This window comes from Balaenoptera physalus (genome assembly GCF_965194825.1).
Source record: "Balaenoptera physalus genome assembly, chromosome: 2".
NCBI classification, from domain to species: Eukaryota; Metazoa; Chordata; class Mammalia; order Artiodactyla; family Balaenopteridae; genus Balaenoptera; species Balaenoptera physalus.
The window spans coordinates 118,958,314-118,982,073 of record NC_138883.1 but is presented as its reverse complement, the minus strand read 5'-3'; the positions used below and the strand labels follow the sequence as shown (position 1 = coordinate 118,982,073).

General features: G+C 60.2%; 1 protein-coding gene and 1 long non-coding RNA gene across 4 annotated transcripts in view; one reads left to right on the top strand and one right to left on the bottom strand.

Annotated features, from left to right (window-relative positions):
- The window catches only part of LOC309656333 (taste receptor cell protein 1-like), a 73,879-nt gene extending 61,733 nt beyond the window's left edge, over positions 1 to 12,146 (top strand). For all 3 annotated transcript variants that reach the window (XM_082452645.1, XM_082452644.1, XM_082452646.1), the window contains 7 exons: positions 5,954 to 6,094; positions 7,610 to 7,671; positions 8,927 to 9,084; positions 9,255 to 9,385; positions 9,814 to 9,878; positions 10,171 to 10,310; positions 10,877 to 12,146. In XM_082452645.1, the coding sequence (XP_082308771.1) occupies positions 5,954 to 6,094; positions 7,610 to 7,671; positions 8,927 to 9,084; positions 9,255 to 9,385; positions 9,814 to 9,878; positions 10,171 to 10,310; positions 10,877 to 11,199 (1,020 nt within the window). In that variant the 3' untranslated portion in view covers positions 11,200 to 12,146. The remainder of the gene's footprint in view (positions 1 to 5,953; positions 6,095 to 7,609; positions 7,672 to 8,926; positions 9,085 to 9,254; positions 9,386 to 9,813; positions 9,879 to 10,170; positions 10,311 to 10,876) is intronic.
- Positions 12,147 to 13,421: 1,275 nt separating this feature from the next.
- Positions 13,422 to 16,669, bottom strand: LOC309656360. Its single transcript, XR_014261297.1, has 3 exons — positions 15,535 to 16,669; positions 13,688 to 13,788; positions 13,422 to 13,571 (listed from the first exon to the last, which is right to left on the bottom strand). It is a non-coding gene; the product is annotated as an uncharacterized lncRNA (long non-coding RNA).
- Positions 16,670 to 23,760: the final 7,091 nt, after the last annotated feature.

The window sequence follows — 23,760 nt, the reverse complement described above, 5'->3', positions numbered from 1 at the left end:
CAGGTGAGGCAAAGGTGGGCAGGGGAGAGGCAGGGAAGAAGTCAGTTTGCCTGATTCAGCAGGGACATCTATCTGTCCTTGCCCCAGACAGGGCCTCACAGAGTGATTCTCACTCTGTCAATGTGCTTGAAAGAGGTGGGTTGACATCGTGGATACCTGGGTGATGCAGCAGTGGGCAGGGCTGTAACTGGAGAACCGGAGACCCTTCCCCGACCCTGGGGGAGCCTTGACTGGGTCCCTGAGCTAGGGAACTGGGGGCTCTGGAATGCGGCTCCCTCCCGTGCATGAGCTGACTCACCTGTAGAGCTTTGCTAAGGCTATTCTCTTGGCCCAGAACACCCTTCCTGGAAGCACAGCGAGGCAGGAAGGTGCTGTTTCCTCTCTCATACCGCCTCTCCTGTCCCTCCTCAGCCAGCACATGGCCACCTCAGCAGTCGTGGCAGGGGTGGGTCGAGGGGAGAGGGCTGGAGCTGGGCTGGGGAGTGGGCCAGGACTAAGGTCAGCCAGGCAGGCTGGCCAGAGGCCTCCAATGGCTGTGGAGAATTGAGAATTCAGCAGAGGATGCAGAGGGTCCCGGGCTCCCCCATAGTCTTCTCGCTGTTCCTCCTGTGAGCCCCCTATTCTGTCCTGGTCAAGTGGCTGGAGCCCTTGGGCCATCATAGCAACACTCCTCTGGGGAGCAAGGTACAGACGGGGATTAAGGTTTGGATCCGGCAGGCACCTGCCAAGGGGCACAAGAGGAGTGTAAGCTGATCCCCCACCCCACCCCCACTCCTCCACCAGAGGGCTGGGAGCCCAGAAGAGAGAGCCAGGAAGGGGAGGCCCACCTTCAAAGCTGGAGAGGCCTTACCTCCGGAAGGTACATAGGCAAAGCTGAGCATGTGCCAGCCCCACTGCCGGTGTGTCTAGGCAAATGTCTGCCTGGTCAGCCCTGGGACCACCTGTCTTGCTCCTCCCTTTGGGGTCTCACCTTGCCCACTGCTGTCATGTTCTCCAGGACTCTTTGGGTCTCCACACACCCTCTCTTCTGGTGCTGGACTAGGGTCACAGGATGACCCCCAGTGCAGACCCTCCTCCTGCCCCAGGAAGCCGCTGCCCCCGATGATCACAGAGAGAGAGGGTTCCCCTCTGTACTGTGCTGTGTTAGGAATGGGGCATGGGGGCGGTGCAGAGCTCTTACACAGAACAGTCAGACTATAATCGCGCTAGACTGTGGTCCTCTCAGGGCTGTGGCGCTCAGGAGGAGGAGGGAGGCACTGGCACCGGCTGCAGTGCCAGGCAAGGGCCTGGTTGAGGGGCTTGAGCTGCTCCACAAAAGGAGGAATACTACCCAACCCTTGGTGCCAGATCCCCATCCTGCCCCAGAGGCTGTGAATCTTCTAAAAGTTCTTGTATTGAAATCCTTGATCTAAGCTAGAATTCCCACTCAATTTATTTCAGGTACGAGGAACAGTTTATTTCAGGTGTTGGGATGGCCATCCTGTTGGAGCTCAGGGGAAGAGCAGCGAGACCCCAGGTCTAGCCCAGCTCAAGCGCAAATTCCAGAACCAGCCCTGTCGTAGACTGAGCCCCATCCTTGTGCATAACCTAAGCCCTGATCCTAGACACAGGCTGAGCCCTGATCTCTAGCTCTTGATTGAGCTTTCTCTGTAAAATTGTTCTTGATCAGCAGGGGCTTGATGGGGAGAGTGAGCATGTGCTCCTCTCCCACCACTGGAGCCTGAGCCCAGAGCCCTTGCCCAGTGGTGTGCAGTGGTCTTCAGGCATGCTTCTGTCCCTCATCCCTCTCCTGCCCCTGGGAGCTCCTGCTTTGACCATCGCTGCTAAGCCGGCCTCAGAGCTGAGAGAATCTTTAGCCCTGCCCCCAGCTTTGGTCCCAGCCTCGCCTAGACTGGCCTGGCCTGGCCTGGCCAGGAGGAGCGCTGAAGGGGCCGGGAGATGAGGACCCAGTGTCCTAGGGTGTGAGTGGCCTTTGCTCTTGGACTGGAGCGATCAGAAATCAAATCTTCCTGGCCCTGAGGGTGCTGGGAAGGGGGCGGCCCTGCCAGCCTGGGCAGAGGTTGGGGTTTCTGCAATCACTCCCTCCTTTGTGGGACACTGACATCTCCGGAGACAGAGGCTTCCTGGCGTCACCAGGTAAGACCTGGGCATCCTGGGATCACAGGCAAGGGAGATGGAATGGGGGTGCCAGAGTGGGTTGGCTGGCCTGGGAGATGGGGTCACAGGCCAGAGTCGGGGGGGGCGGCGCTTATGGAAGGGTAGGTGGGAGAATGGGGGCAGTGGAACTAGGACTGGAGGTATAAGTTGTCAAAGACCAAAGCCTGCCCTTAGGAGGGCATCCACCCCACAACCTGGCCAGGCCGGGACTCTTAACCTCTTCACCCCGAAGGGGCTGGGGTGCAGAAGGCAGCCGCTGGGTGTGCAGACAGAGGAGTGCAGGTTTACAAAGCAGTTGAGCTGTGATTGAACAGAGGGAAAGGGCTGGGCTGTGGGGTTTGCCTGATCCTGGGATGATATATGTGTTAGGGCTGGGTCGGACCGTGGAGGAATTTTCCCTTAGAGGAAGGAGTGCCTCCAGGTAGGAGTTACTGGGTGGTGGCAAGAGGCAGGTGAGGAGGGCGGGAGTTTCCAGCCTGATTTCCTGCTGTGAAGGGTTCTAGGGATTATCTCCCCTTAAGGGGTTTCTGTGGTCTGCCTGTCCTGAGTGACCTGGGACAGACAGGTCACTGACCCTCTCGGAGGTCACACACAGGCCAGGAGCCTGGTGGGAGAGGCTTTGAAAGAGCTGAAAACTTCCTACGGCTGCCGGGGGTGGGGTTGGCGGGGGAGGGATGTGGAGCATGGTCTGAGCCCCAAGCCGAGCTGGCTCCTGTGAAGGCACCAGACCCCTGCCCTTCCTGCCCTCAGCAGCTCAGAGCTTCTTAGGGCCGCCCCGGTCCTTCTCCTCCTGTGTCTGCAGGGGCAGGGGGAGGAAGGGGGCTGGTGAGCGGAAAGCAGGAATGACTGCAGCAAGGACCAGGAGGAGGCTCTGGTTGAGACTGCACACTGCTCTGGATCTGCCCAGAATGCCAGGTCTGCGGGGGTACCCGGGAAGGACCCCTCAACCCAAAGCCCACCCATCTCCACACCCAACATCCCCAGTCCAGGTCTCTGGCCAGGATTCCACAGGGGCCCAGTGGGGGCGGGCAAGATGGGGACTGTTCTCTGATCTGCCCTCCTCCAGACTCCCCTCCTAGCCTAATGGGGTGGGAGCGGGGACCAAAGTGCCTCAGGAGCTGGGGCAGGGGATGGGGCGTGGCTGTCAGTGTCACTGCCCTCCACCAAGTCCCATCCTACCTGGACACCAGCAGAGCTCCCACCACATTAGCACCTCTGCCATCATCACAGTTCTACTGTGACTGCCACTGTCGCCACAGCCACCCCACCCCACCGTCAGCACCACTCACGCCCCCACCCACGCCCGGACCATCTGCACCACTGAGACCCTCACCACATCCACCCACCTCGCATTTGAAGACTGGACAGAACTTTTCATTCTTGTTCAATAGGTTTTCAGGCCTATAACTGGACAGAACTTTCCATTCTTCGCATTTGAAGACTGGACAGAACTTCTCATTCTTCTTCAATAGGTTTTCAGGCCTATAACCTCTCGGGCTGTGAGGCTGGCACATTCAACAGAGTCTGCAGCCCAAAGGGAGAAGGGCTTTGCTGGAGGGTCAGGCAGCAGGGGCTTGCAGCTGAGCTGCAGGGCAGAACTGTGGAAGGGGCCGGGCAGACGCAGCTCAGGGAGTGGCTGGAGGCTTCAGCCAACCAGAGCTCACAGCCGGGCAACCTTCCTTTCCTGAAGGGGGACCCGAGTGGAGTCTTCCATCTGCCACCTTCCACGTGGTCCTGGAGGCTTGGCAGCCTGAGCGGGAGCCTTCTTCATGAGCGGGCAGTGGCTTCCAGCCGCTGGGCTTCTCCTGGCTGGTAAGTGGAGGTGCGGCCCCTAGGGGGGCCTGTCCTAGACCCCGCCCACTCACCTGGGGGACTTCCATGGCTCCCACGTCAGGGCTGGCCTTCCTTGTCTTCAGGTCAGCTTGGCTTTGGTCAGCTCAGAGGATCCTGAGACGGGGCCAGGATCCCCTCCTCAGTCCCCCACGCTTGGGGCTCCATGAGGGCACTCAGCGTCACCCACTTGGGGGAACCTGGCATGGGGCTGGCCCCCAAGGGGCTCAGTGCACCCTTGTAGCCAGGTGTGGTATTACAGCTTTCAGAGATGGGTCCCCTCCCCATCCCCCACCCCCCTTCGGCCCTCAAGAAGCATCCTGTGTTCTGGGAATGGAATAAGGTAATTGCCTTGTTTCCTTGCTGGAGGTTGAACAGCACTTCCCAGCATCCTCAAGCAGCCTGGGTCTCACCAGAAAAGACTCCTTTGGGGAGGGGTCCTGCCATGGGGTGGAGCTGGGACGGGAGAGAAGAGAGGGACCCTTGAGGTATGCCCCTTTACCCTCACTGTCCCCCTTTCTGGCGGCAGGGCAGAGTTCCCCTGTCTCTGGTGGGCTAGGGCCAGAGAAAGGAAGTTTCTCCAGAGGTAGCCCAGTGGTTTGGGGCAGAGCCGGGGCCAGGGTTTGGGTCTCCTCAGGCGCCCTAAAGGAGGGAGGAGGCAGGGAGGGCAGGCATCTAAGAGGCTGTGGGCCAATCCCACACCACCGAGCGGCTGGCAAAACAGGCCTCTCCTGTTTTGCAGCTGTCCTGGTGGTCTCGGCTTCCACCCTGCCCCTTCTTCCTCCTCACAAAGACCTGGGTCCGTCTCCCTTGGCTTCTGGCACATATGCTTTGCAAGGGGACAGCAAGAAGATACTCCTCTCATCATTAAACTCCTTGGTGACAGTCCTCGCTGGAGTCTTTCCCTCAGCCAAGAGGCCAGGGGAGGCTCCTGGCAGGAAGGCAGGAGCCCTTTTTCCAGAGGCACCTGGGGACCAGCAGGCTCTTCTAGGCTCGCTCCTGGACTTGCCTCTCCACTTGGACCAGCCTGCCCCTTTGGGAACCACTGGGGTCTCAGGCAGGGCCACACCCAGACCAGCTCCATCAGCAGTGGCTGAGCCTGCAGCCCACAGGGCCCCTGAGTCCCAGCCAGTGTCCTACGTGGCTGGACCTGGAGAGGAGATCTTGGTCACTGGGTCTCCAGAGAGCTGCCACGTCACCATCGTAGGCTTCTCCACAACCTCTGGCCTGGCCTGTGGGCAGGCACACCTTCAGCCCCAATGCTTGGGTGCCATGTGCATCAGGGGCCAGCAACTTCAGGCCAGGGACCGCCCCACTTCTGACATTGGCTCCAAAGGCCCCAGAGAAGGCCGTGTCCTCAGCACCCCAGGGCCCACTTGTGTTTACATCGATCAGTAACACGTTGGCTGCCACAGAGCCTCTTCTCCCTGTAGCAAGTGTGGTCAGGGCTGGACACGGCCTCCACAGCCCTCACAGTGGGCTCAGGCTCACACAGAAGTGGTCTGGCGTCCAGTCTGGGCCCAACGCCCCCCCAGTGGTCCTTCAATGTTGCCATTGCCCTTGGCGGTACCCTCTTCACAGTCGTCATCAGCATCACTGCCACTGTCGTCCCCACCCTCATCCCTGTCACCTGCACTAACATCACCATCACCAGTCCTGGCCTCAGTTTCCCCCTTCACCACCGGAGCCAGAACCTCTCCGGATGCTTCTGCATCTGAGTTCCCACCTACAACCTCAGGCCTTCCCTTCAATGTTTCCAGCGTCCCACCTGCCCTGCCTCTGGTGGTTACAGGGATGGCTGCTCTTCAGTGGACAGTCCAGCCTGGGTCGGTGGTCCCTGCCAACCCAGCCCCCTTGACCACCCTCTCCTTCAGATGTGCCTCTGGCCTTCCCGAGCGTCCCTGGAGGTGCCGCCTCCTCCCAGTCGTCTTTCCTGCCTCACCCCGGCCAGACTGTCTCATTGCAGGACTCAGGCTCTCCCTCCCCAGGACCCAGGCGCGTGACTCACTCTGTGACCTTCAGGATCACCAATGAAGCCTTCTCAGCGGCGCTCGGGAACCCTGCCTCCCTGGAGTACCAGCTGCTGAGTGAAAACATCCGACATCAGGTGCGGGCTTCTTCCTCTGTCTGCTCAGGCGTGCTGACCCCAGCCCACCCCCTACCCCACTTACCTCTGAGCACCCAGGCCCGTCCCACCTCTGTGCTTTGGCATGGGCTGTTCCTCCACCCTGGGCCACCTCGCGCCCTCCGCTGCCCTTGCTGCCTGGCGAAGGCTGCCTCCTTGGAGAGGCCTCCCCTGGTGACTCAGACCCCCTGCCCCGCAGAATCGGCATCCCTCCCTCTGTGAGCCGCCTTTCCCACACCATCCCACCCCAACCTGTGGCTTTCCGCAGACCTCAGCTCCCTGAGGACAGCTGGGCACAGGGCTGGGTGCCCACAGGGGCTCTGGAAGTGTGGAGTCAATGAAACTCACCCTGTGCCTCTCCTCGGTGTGGGGAGGAGCATGTGGGGTGCAAGGTGGGAGCCCAAAAGGTGGAAAACTGACCCTGTCCCGTGAGTGGCTCCAGCAGGAAGGGGGAGCCAGGCAGAGACCCTTGCAGAGAGTGGGTGTGGAGAGAGCGCTCTCCCAGGAGGGCGGGGGCTGTTACAGGATAAACAGAAGACTGATTTAGATTGCCAGGGTTAAGGGGTTGCCCAGAGAACACCTTTCTTTTTTTTTTTTTTTTTTTTAGTATAAATTTATTTATTTATTTTTTGGCTGCATTGGGTCTTCGTTGCTGCGCACAGGCTTTCTCTAGTTGCAGCGAGCGGGGGCTGCTCTTCGTTGCGGTGCGCGGGCTTCTCATTGCGGTGGCTTCTCTTTGTTGCAGAGCACGGGCTCTAGGCGCACGGGCTTCAGTAGTTGTGGCACGCGGGCTCAGTAGTTGTGGCTTGTGGGCTCTAGAGCGCAGGCTCAGTAGTTGTGGTGCACGGGCTTAGTTGCTCCGTGGCATGTGGGATCTTCCCGGACCAGGGCTCAAACCCGTGTTCCCTGCATTGGCAGGTGGATTCTTAACCACTGCGCCACCAGGGAAGTCCGAGAACACCTTTCTGAGAAAGGAGAATTTTAACTGGGATGGAGAGAAGGCAGCCAGATAAAATGGGGAGGGGCTTTCTAGACAGAGGGAACAGCGTGTGTGAGGACCCTGAGGTGAAGAGGTGGGTAGAGGCTGAGGCCACGGGAGAGAGGGCTGAATGGAGAAGACATGAAACCCAGCGTGGGAGGGGGAGAATGAGGAGGAGGGGCTGTCGTCCAGGTGTGATGGCAGGGTGGCGGCTGTAGGGATACAGGACAATTGGATTGGAGAGTGATTTTCAATAAAACTACAGAGAAGGAAAGGCCTGGGAAGGCTGTGTGTTTGCTGGACAGCTGCAGGCGCCCTGCAGTTCTCAGTAGAGGGTGATTGGCAGGTGGTCCCTGGCGGCCATGCGGGGAAGTCTTGGGTGGCCCCCGGCAGTCCAGGTGGCCAGTGGGGCCATTGCAGGGGCCAGACCAGAGATAATGAGAGTGGACGAGGGTGGGCTAATGCTGTGGAGAAGTGGGGGGCCACGATGACCCTCAGATGGCTCTGTCTGTCCTCAGCTGCAGTCCATCTATCACGAGGCCTTCTCCAGCTTTCAGGGTGTCGGTGACCTGCTCTTTAGGTAAGTGAGCGAGTCTTTCAGGGTCCACCACCTGCCTGCCAGCCGGTCTGTGTCTTCTCAGGCCGCAAGAGCACTCGCCCAGGCTGCCCCGCCGTGCCCAGCCCCACCAAGGCCAGAAGCACCTTCGGGGCCAGGAAAAGCCCTGAGCAGGCGGGCAGGAGGCCCACATCTGGTTCTGCCCCTGGCTGCGTGACCTCAGGTGACCTCCTGCCTGCTCTGAGCCCCAATTCCAGCGGCAGAATTTGGGCAGGGGTGCCAGGCATTGCCTGAATGTGGTGGGAAAGGCAGAGGACTTCCCTGGGGCCAGGAGCCCATAAATGACATGTAAACAGATGCAAATCCCCTTTCTGGTTCTGAGCCCCTGGGGATGCTGGGGGGACCTAAAGCCAGATTTGCCAGCAGATGCCAGCCCTGCAATCTCATAAAAAAGGTTGAGAAGGTCCAAATCATCACATGTGAATTGTGAGCTCGGTGTAGACCTTGATAGAGGCTTGATTATACCTAGTGATGGGAAGTTCACCACCGCTATCTTTCCAGGCCTTGAGCCAAGTTGGTTAGAAAGTTTCCCCTTTTAATGAACTGAAATCTCTCTCTGAATTCCCTGCCCTGGGTCTGAACAGAAGCTTTGTCTCCCCAGCCGCAGGATGGCACAGCAGGAAACGGGTACTCAGGGGAAGGATGAAGGAAATCTGGATCCCGAGGCTGTTTGTTTTCAGATCTCTCCCCACAAACTCCTTCAACCCCATGCTCAGGCCAGGCTGCCTCCTCAGGACATGGCCAGTTGGTCCACCTCCTACAGGCTCAGAGATTCCTCAGGCCTGTCACCTCCCTCTCTCCTGACCCCCTGCTCCTGTGATGCCACCAAAGATGTTTTTCTCAGTCTGGCTCAGGTTGACTTCCTGATTGCTCACAGCGGCCGTCTCCCTGGGCGGGATTCCCAGTGTTCCCATTAGAGCCAGTTTGTTGGGGTGTCCGAGGGAACCTGCTTTCCCGAGCACCTGCTTTGTGCTCTGCTGGCTGCACCATTAGTCATCACACAACCCTACAGCAAAGGAATCATTATCCGCATTTTAGCGAGGAGGCAGCTGAGACCCAGAGGGGTGCTGTCACACAGGGACTCAGTCCACGGCTCCCCCGGTGGACTCCCCTTCCTCGGGACACTGGCCTACTTGTGCACCAGCCAGGTCCTCATCCAGCCCCCAGGGCCCTCCCTGCCCCCACTGGACCCCTGGTAAGGATGTGTCTCTGTCCCCAGGCCTGACTCTGCAGCTGTGAATGCCTCCCTTGTGTTTGGGGGCCCCGCCCCGGGCCCCTCTGCCTGTGAAGTCCTCTGGACTCTGTACCGCAAAGTGAAGGCCGCAGGGAAGATGTTGGGGAACCTGTCCCTGGATGAGAGCAGCCTCGCCTCTGATGGTGAGTCTCCGCCCGCCCCCCCAACCCCCTACCTCAGTGCCTCCTCGCCTGCCCACAGACGGCTGGGGTTGCTCCCTAGAGGGGTCCAACTCCTGCCCTGGCCATGAGGCAGGGTGTGGTGGATCAGGAGGCTCCTGGGGCCTCCTGAACTCCCAGCCATGGCCCTGCAGGGTCCAACCTGACCGACCTGGCCCTGGAGACCATCAGCATCCGTCTCACGGCCATGAGGCCCTTCCAGCCCCCGCTCCTCCTGCCTGGCTCTGCCCCCTTTGTCCTGCTGGAAAAGACGATCCTCCGACAGGTGAGGTGGCCTCTTGCCCTCCCTCTGAAGCCTGGGACACCCACTTTGCCTTCCTTGACTGCAGGCCTCCGTGGCTTGGGGGTGAGGCGTGGGGCGGCACCCAGCCACGGCCCTGTTGGGGGGAGGCGGGCATGGAGGGCACACAGCCCTGCCCGATGGGCCCCCGTTGGAGGGGTGACGCCCCGCCTGGGGGTGGGGAGGTTGCCTGAGGGAGGTGACAGCTCTGTCCCAGGGGGCACATGGTCAGGCTCTGTAACCAGACACCCCTATCCAGGGCCAGCACTAGGGTGAGGAAGTGAGACACCCAGGATGCAATGTTTAAGGAGACTCTCAGTTGCCTCACCCCAGTCCTGCCTCCACCCCATCCCACACTGGGTCTCAGGAGCGACAGTCCCCAGGCCTGCCCTGACCTCCAGGACTCCCCACAGGTCACGCCCGTGGTGTCAGGATTCTATACAGCGCATCCCCAGGAAGACCCCCTGCTCCTCTTCAGGTGGGTTGGGCTCTTCCTCTGCTGCCCAGCCTGCCCTGCTCCTCTCCTGGGGGCCACCCTGGGGCAGAGGGGCGCGTGACTCCGAGCCAGGCCATGGGAGCCATGGGCTGGGGGCCACCAAGGGAGGGCTTTGTCCCAGGTAGCTCCAGCTGGCCCTATAAAGCTCTGCCCTAGGATGTGGGGAGCCCTAGTGCCTGAGGGTGTGCTGGGGTGGGAGGCTGGATACCTGCTTCTAGAAACATGTGCTGGTGGAGCCTGTAACCCCTGCACTCCCCCCTTGTACTCGCCCTAGTAATGCGGACCAGTGGGTGGGCGTTTACATAGAATACAAGTTCCAGACCCCCATCGGTACCCACCCACCAGGCTTGGCCAATCACCTGGCCTGGAACATAGTGGATCCTGCTGTCCAGAAATCCAGCATCATGGCCAATGGTGAGTCAGGGCTGGGATCCTTGTGTGTCTTTGGCCAGCAGCCTCTTAATCTCTCTGGGTCTCAGTGTTCCTCCTCTGGAGAATGGACAGAATTTCATGTCGACCACGAATACTCTTGTGCTGGGGCCACCGAGAAGAATCAGATACGGAGCCTCAGATGGGGAGCTGGATAGATAAGCTCTGTGGGCCATCGTATCTGTCACAGCTACTCGACTGCTCCCTCATAACTAGAAGGCAGCCCCAGACAATATGTAGACAGGTGGGCATGGCTGTGTGCCAGTACAACTTGATGGATACGGAAACTTGTATATCACATAACTTTGATGTGCCACAAAATACTATCCTTTTGATGTTTTTCAACTATTTAAAAATGTAAAGACTATTCTTAGCTCATGGGCTATACGTAAACAGGCAGCGGGGCTGGATTGAGCATCAGACTGGATGTGGCTGACTGCTGGCTGAGAGCGTAGAGGTTGGGGTGAGCAGCCCTGGGGCAGGGCTTGGTCCTCTCCCAGGGCTCCCGGGAGAGGGGGCTTAGGCTGATGCCCACCTCCCCGCCCCTCTAGCGGAGAAAGCAGAGATGGTGCAGTATGAAGTGTGGCTGCAGATCCTGGACCAACCCTTCACCAAGGCCTTGCGGGACAAAAGCGGCCCTAAGTCCCAGCAACTTCGGGGGATGCTGACGAGATGGGTGAAGTGGGGGCGGGGGGAGAGAAGGGAGGAGCAGGAGGCTGGAGGCTTCATGTGTGGGGACCCAACAAGGCTGCAGTACAGCTGTGACCCTCTTCATCCTCTCTGCTCCCCAGCTGACCACCGTCCTCAGGCCTCTGCAGAACTTCGGCCAAGTGGTGGTGGAGAAGTTCCAGTAAGGCGTGGTGGCTCTGGGTGACCTGGGGCCCAGGGATGAGCTCTAGGGGTGGGGCCAGTGGCTCAGAGAAACGGCCTTCCTGAGACCCCCAGGCTGTCTAGCCTCCTGACACGTGCTGATCCTCCTGCCAGGCCCGACCCACTGACTGCCAGGGTGGGTGCCACCTTCTTCAGGGCCGCGCCGGCCTGAGCCCTCATGCAGGACTGCGTGCTCCGGGGTCTGCATGCCCTGCAGGAAGCTGAGGGCCTCTCCGTGGAGATGGTCAGCCCAGACCTCGGTCAGTGCCTCTCTCCCGGCTTCCCTCTATCTATCTGTGTCATCCGGCCATTTGCATCCTCCCTCAGGCTCGCTGCCTTGCTGCCCCTGCTGGCCCTGATTCTGAGGCCTGCTTCCCCCTCCTGCCCCCCCTCCTCCTGGACTAGCCCCCAGCTGGCTGCTCTTTAGGGCCCAGGCCTGGCTCCTCCTCTTCCCGGGAGCCCTCCAAGGTGGCCCCAGCTCTAGAGCTCTATTCCTGTAGCACCTTCTGGGCCAGGACCCCTCGCCTGGAACTTCTCTGCAGGCCTGGCTTTGCCTTCTCAGGGGTCTGTGGTCTGGAAGAATGGGGACCCACCAGCCGTCATCTCCCCACTTTGTTCTGAAGCCTCAGGTCAGCGTCACACCTCCATCCCCAGCTGCGCTGTGGCGCTCACCATCCTGGGGCTCCTGCTTATTGCATCGCCCTTGTCCTGGTGAGCGTCTGACTGGGCCAGGGTCTCTTTCCTGGGAGACAGGCTGGGCCCTTGACCCTCTGAGTCAAGCTGAGGGGTCACTCGCCACCCCAGGAACTGAGGGGCTTCCAGCCAGGGAGCTTGGCCTGACCCCACCCTTCCCGTCCCAGGTGCTGACGCGGAAGGCCTGCTTCGGAGTGTCCAGGTACAGAGGTCAGTTCTTCCTGCTCCCCCGGGACGTTTACTCTGGATGGGGTCGGCCTCCCAGCCACCAAGGCCTCGTGCAAACATTTCCCAGTGGGTGTTGACAGAGCCTGGGCGGTACAGTCACTGTGCCCCAAAAGCTCACGCCCTCTGTCATGGGGGGTGAACCCGGGGTGGTTAAGCAGAACCCTCTAAATGCGCTCCACTTAGCCCCAGAAATGCTGCAGAGGATGGGTGCACAGAGGCAGAACTTAGGGCCCCATGTGGCCAGGAGAGCTGGAGCAGGGAAGGAGATCTGGGGAGGGGAGCTTGCCTCTACCACCGGAGGACCAGGCAGTGACCCCCCACGCCCCGGAAGAAGTGGGGACATGTGCCCCAACTCATTGCCCCCTTTGACCCCAAAGCCAGGAGGACGTGGGGGAGAGCAGGTAGCACCATTCTGGGTAAACTGTTCCTGACTCCTGGCTTTTGTCCTTTCCCCACCCCCCAGGTGCCCCTTCCCGTGGCTGCTCCCGCCACTGAAACCACCCTCCAAACCTCTCCTCCTCCCGCCCCACCCCCAGCCTTCACAGTCAGCGCCTCAACCCTGACAACGAGAGCCAGAGCAGGAAGGCACCACCTGAGGTCACACAGCAAGGGGGGCTTCTTCCCTCCTAGCTCATCCAAGGACTAGACTCCCAGGGCCGCGACAGAGGCAGGGTGGGGGGGACAGCGCCTCACCTCCCACACCAGGGACACCAGGTGTGCTCTACCCACGGCACCCACCTCCCCCCGGAAGGTCTGGGAAACTACTCGATACCATCGTCACACTCAGGTCAGGCCCTGGGGAGCGGAACAGGGTGAGATGAAGGCCTGCAGAAGATGCGGGCAGGAGAACAGAGCTGGCGCCCTCACACCAGCCTGACACGGTGGTGGGGCTGGAGGTATCATTGATCTCAAGCCAAACTCCGGTCCTTTTGGGGTATGGAAAATTACATGACACGGCGCAATCAGAAGCTGGTACAAAAGACTGCTTTTGTTTCTAGGCAGTCATCCAGCATGAGGACACAAGAGAGGTTCAGAGCGGAGCCCACAGGAGGAGGAGGTGGGGGCAGAAGACTGACAGGGTCAAGGGTGGGAATGGGGACTCTTGGGGGCAAGGCCTGGTCCCAGCCCCACCTCCGCCTTAGGGCCCGTCACCCTCAGACCAAAGGCCTTGGGGTGCTGGTGGCCGAGGTGAGGCCTGGCTGTGTGCCAGGGAAGGTTGGCGCCGCGGGGCAAGCCAGGCTCAGAGAACAGACCGCCTGGCCGGGGAAGGTCTAGGACGGAAGCTGAACTGACAGCCTCTCAGGGTCAGAGGGTGGGGCTTTGGAGGGGGAGGCAGGTTTCTTGGACGACAGCCAGGGAGGTGAAGCCCTTGGCCCACAAAGCTCCAGCGACTCCTGGGCCCGCCGGAACGTGAGAGATTTGGTAGCACGGGGCGATGGTCTTTGAAACCATGACCTAGAAGGGAAGGGGACTCAAGTGTAGTCTTACCCCAAAGGCTCCCTCGACCTACAGAAGAGCCGGCAGGCCCGGCGAGGGGACCCAGGAGTCCAGGGCCCAGACCATGGGCTTACCTGGCCAAAGATAGCAGCCAGCACCAAGATGCCAGAGAGGGTCAACAGGAAGGTCACCATGTAGAGGTTGACTGTAGCTGGCTGCCGATTCCTCTGCATTTCTGGAATATTTAAGCTTTCGTTCATACCCCTGAAGGGGCCCTGCCCCCCAAGCCTCTACCCCTTGGTACCCGGAAACTAGCCTGTTACCTGCACCTGTCTTGGGTCAGCCCCCTCTCTCCACGATTTCTGACTCAAGGGCCAGGGCAGGCCAGGGACTAGGAGGCGGCCCCGCGAGATGCTCCCCCAACCGTCAGGATGCCTAAAACATCCCTGCTAGTGTTTTTCTTAGGGAGGGAGGGTTATGCCAGCCTTGTTCTCCCAAGCTGCCCCCCTTACCATGAGAGTCCCTGTAGGTGATACAGGAGAGAAGGGGGTGGGATAAGCAGGAAAGAGCCTGAGGGCCATGGCTGGCCAGTGAACGCGGAGCCCCTCTGCTCTTCAGGCTTTGGTCGCCTGGCCCTCCACAAGCCAGGCTGTCAAGCATCACGTGAGGCCTTGCATGAAGGTACAGTTCAGACACACCCAGTGACCTCTGTGGGTTTGAAGGAGAAGGTACAGGGAAGGGAACCCACACGTGGGGACCTAGCATGGTCTCTCTGGAGGTGAAAGTACCTGCAACACGTAAGGAGAAAGGGTCTACCTGGCAAGGTGAGCCAGCCATGCGGACACCAGGCTGGACAGACATCACCAGGGTCTACAGGATGGCGGAGGGGCCTGGCAAACCAGCACCCTCACGCAGACGAGTCTTTCCTAAGCAAGTCTTCTCCATGGGCCAGATGGGGCCTGCAGGACACTTCCCACTGTCACACGGACTTTAATTCTCAGCAGCTCTGGAACTGCGCAGTCCCATTCTCCAGCTGAATAAACAGAGGCTCAGAGATGAACATGCAGTGCTACCTTGATCACTACACCTGCCGCCTCCTCCAGAACTCAGTTCATTCTAAAAACCTAACACTCATCAAGCACCTGTGAATAGGTGCTATTATCCCCATCTCGAAGCCGAGGAAAGGGAGGCAGAGGAGTTAAATGACTTGCCCAAGGTCACAGTCACAGGGCGCCAGAGCCTGCATTCTTGACCACCACACGCCCACAGCAGGGCGGTGCTAGCATCTGCACCTGAAACGTGGGAACTCTGCTGCTTTCTTATGCCCACCCAGAGGACAGGGCTTGCAGCCCCAGGTTTTGGGAGGTGGCAGTGCAGGAAACAAGCCAGCCCACTGGGCCAGTGGTTCTCCAGGGTCTGAAGGGCAGGGAGAGTGCTGTGAGCCACTCCCCCACCCACCCCAGCGACACTCACTGGGAACCTTGAATCAGCACCTGCCAGAGGGCAGGGAAGGGGCTCAGCCCCGCTGCACCAGGAGTGGGAGGTGGGCAGGGATGGGCACTCTGCCTCCAAGCAGCCTCAGGTGGGTGAGAGAGGACCAGATCTCTTGCCTCACCCTCTCCCCCCACCCCAAGGTGAGAAGGGGCAGCTGCCCACCAGGCCATTGCTCAGATGGAGAAGAGCCTATGGGAACCATGGGGGCTGTATCCTAGAAGGAGAGCATGACCTCCTGTTTACTCCAAGGCCAGGCCCAGGCCTACCAAGGTGACCACGTCTCCAATGAGGGCCTGGTGGATAAGAGATGCAATGTCCCTGAGCGGTTTTATAAACTTCCTGTTAAGGACAGACGAGGAAATGGGCAAGACAGTCATGTTCAGTGAGAGCCTTGCAGGTAAAGGAGGGGCCAGAAGCAGACAAAGGTCAGCTGGGCCCAGGCCTGGCCCCTGAAGGGACGGCAGGCTCGGGGAGGGGTGTCACTCACCAGCTGCAGTGAGGGAGCTCAGGTCCATGAGCAGCTGGGCAAGGCCATCAGCACCTGGGGACCGTCTGCCAGACCTGGCTCTGCACTCGGGCTTCTGCCTGGAACCACAGGTGCCTCTGGCCTGAGGTAGGGAGGGTGGCAGGAGAGGCACCTGTGGCCAAATGCAGGCACGTCAGCACAGGGGTGGGGGGATGCGGTGCCCAAAAGAGACTACAGGGGCCATGAGCTTAAGCAAGTGTCATCCTGGGACATCTTGTCCACGTAAGTCAGACCTTATCCCCACCATCAGCTCACAGTCTGGTTGGGGCTTGACAGACAGATGTCAGTGCTGTGGAGAGGGGGCCTAGCCAGCCTGGGACATCCAGCAAAGATGTGTTTTGAATCTGCCAAGAAGATTCATCCACAACAGAAGGACCCTCAGGTCCAAGTCCAGGGCCCAAGAGCTGTGGGCTAGGTGTTCACCCAGGGGCTGGAAGGTGGCAGGGCGATGGCCCAAGGCTCCAGGAGGAAACTGCAGCAGCCAGAGCCTGTCTTGGTGGGGCAGCCCTGGGGATGGCTGTGCCTGGCATCCTCCAGGGCCAGGATAGGGGACTGCCCAGGGGAGGGGTCTGAGGACCTCTAGGGAGACAGACTCAAGGTATCCTGGGCACTTGGATCAGGAAGCACGTGAAGGCACCCTGCCCAAGGCCAGGTAAGAACCTAGGGAACACCTTTCTAGTCTAAGCCACTCATGCTGCAGCCCAGATGCCATCTCTCCTCAAATAGGAGATGAGTTGGCAGGGAAGGCACCCTATTCCCTCCATCCCTCCTCCCCCCCAACCAGATGTGAAGGGAGGTGAGAGGCTGTTGCAGGACCCAGCCTGCCTGGGTTCTGTAGCACCTGGAGGGGGTGGGGAGAGAAAGTGCAGCTGAGTGAGAAGAGCCAAGGTCCCACTGCCCCCTCTCTGCAGGGTGACCTTGGACAAGCTGCTTGCTATGTCTGGGGCCAGGAGACTCACAGGGGAAGGGCCAGGTTTGGAGGTCCTGACCCTGGAGCCCAGAGCTGCCCCTAGAGAGGACAGCCTATGGAGCCTTGTCCTCCCGATTCTGCCCCCGGCCCCTGGCAACAGCGTCCTCCCAGCTCAGAGGCCCTGGAGGTGGAGGGGCTGCACCTGCTTTCAGATTGCTCTGTAGGTGTGAGTTGGCCTTCGTCCTGAGCAGGGGGCTGATCCCGCAATCACCCAGGTGATGGGCAGCTTCTCAGGCTACAGGTGCTCCGAGGTATACCCTGCAGGGCACAACACCGGAAGGGTGTTTGTTAAGACATTGAACAGGGCCCCAGGCCACTCTGGGCCAAGACCTGAGCTCTGTTTGGCCATGGAGACTCTGACCTGCGGCAACCCCTGCTGGGCCTCAGTCTTCCCTGCTATCTCATGAGGATGTCAATATTGCCTTGGAAAGCAAACAAGGGCAACCTTAGCTCCCAGCAGGCCCAAGACCAAAGGAAGCAGGGTTCTGGGTTGTTCTAGGTGAGGCTGGGGCAGATGAGGGCTTTGCCCCGAGGGAATCACAGCCATCTGGCTCCTAGTCTAGACCCTCACAGGCCATCCCATAAAACCCAACCCTAATGTGAACCCCTACGGAAAGCGTTAAAGTGCGGGGGCAGGAGGGTGGGGGATGACCCTTCAGGAGAAGGTTCTTAGGCCTAGGGGAAGGTTTGAGCTGGGCCGCAGGGCAGTCAGAAGGGTAGGTGACAGGCATCCTCACAAGATCAGCCAGGGAACCCAGGAGGGACAAAGGTGTGGTGGTGGGCATGTTCCAGAAAAGAGCGGGCATCCCCCCACTCACCACTGCGGCTGAGTGAGGCCAGGCCCGTGCACCAGGGGCAGCAGGTACCCTTGCGCTGGCGCGCCTTGGCTACCACGGCGCTCGGGAAGTCTGAGTTGGCGAGCAGCATCTGCCTCCAGCCTCCACCTGGCTCTGCACCCGCACTGACCTCTGGCTGCAGGGAGCCGGTGCGGTGAGGACTCAGCTGGCGCGCTAGCCAGCACTGGAGGCGGGGCCTCCGCAGCCTGGGAGGGGCCTGAGAGGCGGGCAGGGCCCCTAGGCTTAGCCCCCCACGCAACACCATGGAGCCGAGAAGACTTACTAGAAACAGACTGGATTGTAGGAAGCAGGCACGGAGGACAGCCAGCACCTGAACCGAGGCGAGGGAAGCCTCTAAGCGTGGACTCCATCATCGGGCATGACCACCCGGCAAGGGCTGGGCTCGACTCCACCGTTAAGGGCTGGGGCCGTGGGGGAACCGTCCACCTCGCTGCCTCAGTTGGCCCCCTTTGCTGAGGAAAGGAGGGATCATTGCCTCTCACATGGATCCTAGGACAAAACAAAGCATCAGTCCCACATGGGTACATTCTAGGGAGGGAGAGGCCAGGGGCAGCACTGTGTGTGCTTGGGGCAGGGTAGGAGATATGGAGAAAACTGCCTTCTTTGAGGGCCTAGGAGAAAGGAAGATAAGCAGAGAGGAACTCCCAGACATGCTGCCTCAGGCCCTTTTCCAGCCACCCTCTAAGCAGGCTCAGCCGTAACTTGGGTGGCACTATTCTTACTGCCAGTATGATTTCCAGGCTGAGCCGGGGGGTAAGGGAGGGGCAGTGCATAGGTGACGTGCATGAGACAGAAGTGGAGAGGAGCATGGGAGCCTTGGAGGCCAGGCCTGGGGCTTCCGACATGGTACCTGCCTTGGGCACGGGCAGGCCGTGCTGGAACAACCTGCCAGCTGTGGCCTCCAACTCAAAGGTGTCCAAGTGCCAGGCCAGGACTGGAGCCAGCCTCCCCTCAAGGGGCAAGAGACAGAGTGGGATGGGACATAGGCCACCCAGCCATTATTGGGGTTTGGGGCCTGCTGGCCAGCTGGAAAGACAGAGGGGCTCTGCTTGAGGGAAGGACTGGGCCTGGACCACTCAGACCTACCTCTGTGACAGGGGCAGTCCCATCCTCCGGTCAGACTCGTAAGCTGACCAGAGGGGACCTGTAGTCCCCCCAAAGTCCCCACCCCTCCCGTCCAAGTGGGCACCATAAAAAGGGGTGCAGAAACACCAGGCACTCCTCCAAGCTGGCTGTGGCTTGCTGTGGTGGTCTCCAGGCCCCTGAGTGAGTCGAGTTGGGGGTCCCAGCAGCCAAGGTGGGAGGAGAGCTGGGTCCCCCTGATGGATACTGGATGGGAACACAGCAGAAGCTGTGAGAGCTGGTTCCTCAGGACTGAGCACCTCCGCCCAGATGTCCTCAGAGACACTCCCGCTGCCCAGTTCAGCCCAGAGAGCCAGGGCCTGGTGCCAAGTAGGCTCTCTGCTTGAGAGGAACGTCCTGGGGGTCATTACACCTCTCTGCCCAGAGGCTCAGGTGTCCAGGCTCTGGGTGGGCCAGCAGTCAAAAAGAAGGAGGCCGTGGGTCTGGGGCCCTGGTGTGGGTCCCCCAGCAGTCAGAGGCCTTGGTGGCCACAGAGCCAATGGGTAAGGGAGAAGGGGCACTGGGCTCTGCCCCACTGAAGTCGGTGGCACCAGGCTCCAGAAGGGTCCCTGGGAGGAAGACCAGCACGAGAGGAAGTACTGCAGAAACCTCAGGCACCTCCTCTGCAGGGTGGGCCCAGCTGGAGGTTTAGGACCCATATCAGGGAGGTGGGCCTTGGGGCCACAAGAGAAAGGGGCTACCTGCTGGTGCCGCATGGAAAGCAAGCCTGGTGTACAGAACGTGGCATCAGCTGAGCAGGGCGAGGTCTCCCTGAGACAGGCTTGCACCTGGACACAAGCCTCCTCCAGCAAGAAAATACAAAGAAAGTATCAATATAGGGACTAAAAATAACTGCGTGCATGCGCAGTTGGGGCAAATTCTGGACAACGAGATACAAAGAGACCAAAAAGCCCAACTGCCACTGCTGAAGAGCCAGGAGCAAAAGCAGGGGGTGGGGAGCAAAAGCAGGGTACTCGGCATGCCCCCTGCACACACCACCACCTAAGGGGTGGGCAAAACACCTAAGCCACCCCTCCGGCCCGACCCCTGGACATACCCCTACCCACACCCCACATAAGGAACTGGCTCACCCCACCTCAGCTAGCGAGCAAGCAATGGAACCTGTTACTTGTCACTTGTTCTCGCTCCCCCCTGCTGCAGCAGGGGCCCGAATAAAGCCTTGCCTGAATTTCTTTTCTGGCCTCTGATCAAGTTTTACTGATTAAGGAGGCCAAGGACCCGGTCGGCAACATTCCCACCAGTCCTGAGGAACGCTGGGAGAGCCCGGGATGCCAGGGGCTGGGGCCAGAGGTGCCCACGACCAGGAGAGGGGTCTGAGCTACCTCCAGATGGAGCAGCACCAGGTCCGGAGAGGCTCCAAGCTGGACAACTGGCAAGGGCTGTGGTACCAGAAGCTGGGGGCCTGGGATGCACACCGGGCTGGAAGGCAGTGTTGGGGAAGCACCAGGCAGATCTGGTGGGGACCTGGTTTAGTGGCTGGGACTCATGCCACCTGCTAGGCTTGGCTTCACCAGGGTGGTGGTGCACAGGGCTGGGGAAGATGCCCCTGGAAGCTGGCATCCGTGTGTCCTCAGGACCAACAGGTGGCAAGCTGAGGGGTGGCAGGGAAGGCTGGTCAGGGCTACCCTGGCTCTCCCACACTGAGGAGGCGCCAAGCTTTGCGGAAAGGCAGGCAGGGCCCAGGACTGCCGGGGCACCCAGGCCTCCCCGAGCAGGGTCTCTTGCCCACTCACAGTGGATGGGAGCCCAGGCCTCACTGAGGACACTTCAGAAGGAAGGGCCAAGGCCTCAGCAGGCAAGAGGCTGGCGGAAGCCCCTAGCTTCTCTGCCGTGAGGCCCCAAGCCAAAGCCCCAGCCCCTCTGACAGCGGGGCTTGGGGAAGGGAGGTTGGTAGGATCTGAGGACAAACAGCCGCCATGGTTGGAATCGCAGGCTGTGAACTATGGGGAGGAGAGAAGACTGCCCCGGGCTCACCGCCCCCACCCGAGAAGGAGAGGGGCTTGTAGATGATTTTATCTGGTGGCTGGTGGAGAAAGGAGCAAGGGACTCCCCCTGCCAGGCCTAGTAATCATTGGAGAGGCCTCTTGAGGTCCGTCCTTCCAAGGAGCACAGGGGTTCAGCACATCATTCCCAGGAGCCCAGGTTCTCGCTGCCCTGAGAAGGCACAGAGGCCTGGGGGTGGGGTCCCTAGAGGACAGAGGCAGCGGTGCAGGAGGCAGAGTGACCAGTTCAGGCTGAGGCTGGGGAGGGGTGGAGGGGGTGTCAGATGGCGTGGATGGCTGCATCAACGGACGTACGAGCCTCTGGGTGGGCAGCAGCTAGGACGCCCAGAGTTGGGGTCCCCACGGAGGCAGCAGTGTACCCAAGGAGCCCCCCCATCTGCCTGCCAACCTCAGTCCAGCCAGGGGAGCGAGAGGAGGGGCTCTGCGGCACCTCCCCTGCCCTGGGGCCTGGAAGGGCTGCATTAGACTGGCCTGCGGCAACCCCCTGGGCCGGGGGCTCGGGGAGCTGCCCGAGAAGAGGTCCTGAGAGCACAGAGGACAACAGCCAGAGCAGAGCCCAGCGCTCACCGGCCCGAGCGCCCCTGCGGCCTTCCTCACACCCACGCCCTCCCCAGGCTTCCTCAGCTGGGGCCGGGCCTACGGGGCAGCAGGCAGGGCTGGAGGCACCACTCCCACTTCCAGAGGGGCCTGGGGGGTCAGAAGAGGCACACGCAGTCAGGTGGGATTTGGGCCCCACTCCATTTCCCCTGCAAGGGGCTGAGGGAGAGCAGCCCGGTCACTCCAACCCCCTCAGTGACGACAAGCCAGGGAGGAAGCCGTGGAGGTTACCGAGGGGAGGGGGGGATCCTCGTACCCCTCAACCCCTGCATGGCCTCGCTCTCCTCCTCCCCACGACACCCGCTCGAGACAGCTTCGCCCTCACTCACCTCCTTGCACGCTTAACTCCTGGCAGCAAAACTAGCTGGTTGGGCCCCTCAGCCTTTTGTACTGGGCTGGGGAGCCAGGTGGGGCGGCCAGGGGGCAGGGCCTCACTCACGCTGGAGGCTCACCTGAGCGCCCTCCTCCTTTTATTAACTTAGGGCAAGAGGTGCACGTGATGTCTAGCAAGCCCACCTGGGTGGGGAGGGGAGCCCAGCCAGGGCAGGTCTGGGCCAGGCCAACAGGGGGCGGAGCGGAGCCAGGTACAAAGGTTCCTGGCCTCCCCGCTGGCCCAGAACCCTCAGGACTGGCTCTAGGTGTTGACACAGGCCCTGACTTGATGTGACCATCAGCAAGTTCCTGTACCAGTTTCCCCATCTGTAACCTAGAGGGAGTAGGAGTCTGTGTTACTGGAACGCCTGACTCAGCATCACCTTCAATTAAAACCCAGGTTCCTGGGCTCTGCCCAAGACCCTTCTCAATGGGGCCCGGGAAACCATTTCCCAGGTGATTGTTTGAAAAGCCCTGCCTGGGAGCCTTAGCCGGTTACAGGGAACGGTGGGGTCAGAAGAGCCACAGGTAACCGAAGCAGAGTGGGCCCCACTCCAGTTTCCTTGAGGGCTGGGGGGCACCCAGCACACTCAGCTCCACACCCCATCCCCCCTTCCTTGCCCTCAGCTCTTAGCCATCAATATCCCCAGCAAAGAATGGAACAGGCTTTGTGAAAAACTGTGAGGGGTGGTAGCACTGCCTCCCTGACAAGAGTCCTGGGACAGAGTTCCGTTCCCATCCCCACCACCTTAGGCTGGGCTCCTTAGGATGCTGTCATATCTCCTCCCTTAACAGATCCCTCAGGCCAGGACCAGCTCTCTCCCCTCAGACTGGTCTCCCAGGACACAGTTATCCCAAGGGAGGCAGCCGCCTCCCCCCACCAGCTCCAGCTCTGCACTGCTCTCACCCAGCCTCTACACCATTACGGTCCTCTAGGGCCCCAGGCGGACTCGGATGCGGAGTCCTATCTCGAGGCCTCAGATCCTGCCAGGTAACTGTGCACAAGATGCATGCCTGGCACGTGACAGGGACACAGTAGGTGTACAAGGAAGGCAGGAAAGGAGGGAAGAGGGCAGAGGAAAGAAGGAAGGAAAAGAAAATAAAAAGTAAAGAAGGAAAGAATCAGAGCCAAATCCAACAAGGCCCTGGTAGCCAGGTGGGTGAGGCTGGCAGGCTGCAGAAGCCCAGGGCCTGGGGGTTCAGAGTGACCCCACCTACGTTGCAATCCTCTCTCTCCCTGCCTACGCTAGTAGCCCGGAGTGATTCAAACTCTCCAACACTTCAGCCTTCTGTAAACATGAACCACACCCCAGCTCTTCAGGTTGCAAGACAGACTGAGTTGACGTGCTAGGAGCAGGCTGGATTTGAGCTTTGTTTCCGGGCCCCGCCTCCTCCCATCTTGTTCCTGCACTCCAGCCACACTTATTTCCCAAATACTACACCTCTGGGACCCTGCACGTGCTGTTCACCTGACTCAGGAAGCACTTGTCACTCATTTACCCATGTCTTCCTACTTGGCTCCAAGGCCCACTTCAGGCAGCACCTCTTCTGGGACCCAAGGACACCTCCTCACACCCCGGTTAGGCCAGGTCCCTCCTGAGCTTCCATGGCACCCTCCCCCCAGGTTCTGCACTGCAGTCACCACATGTGCTGGAGTTACCTATCTCCTGACCTGTCCCCTTCCAGGCCAGGGGACTCCTCGGGCCTGTGTGGATAGAGTACTGGGGGCAATGGGTCTACACAAATAGTGTAGCTGAGCTCAGTGAAGACCCACAAATTTTAGGATAGATGCTGGTAGGTGTGACCAGCCCTCACAGACTGGCTCTGCCCAGATGGAGTGGGAAACCATGGCCAGGAAGCAACCTCAGCAGCCCTAAGAACAAACCTATGTGGGAATACATGCCAGCAGAGGCAGGGTGTCTGGAGGGAACCAAAGCCCAGCTAAGGTGTAGGAGGGGCCGTCCCTCAGTGCGGAGATGGGGACAGCTGTTTTACCTAGCCCTTGGCAGGCACATCCTTGGTCCTGGCAGAGGGGCACACAATAGGGTCTGGTGACCAGCATTTCTCACTGGGCAGTGGGCTACAGACCAGCAACCACCAGGACCCACATGGGTCTCAGGAGGGAGAGGCTTTGCCTGAGCAGGGAAACGGCTGCCCCGTGGGCATGTGGTGAGGGCCCATATCGCTGCAGCTAGTGGGCACAGCGTGCTTCTCGGCCTAGCATCTTCTGGGCTGGGAGCAGGGA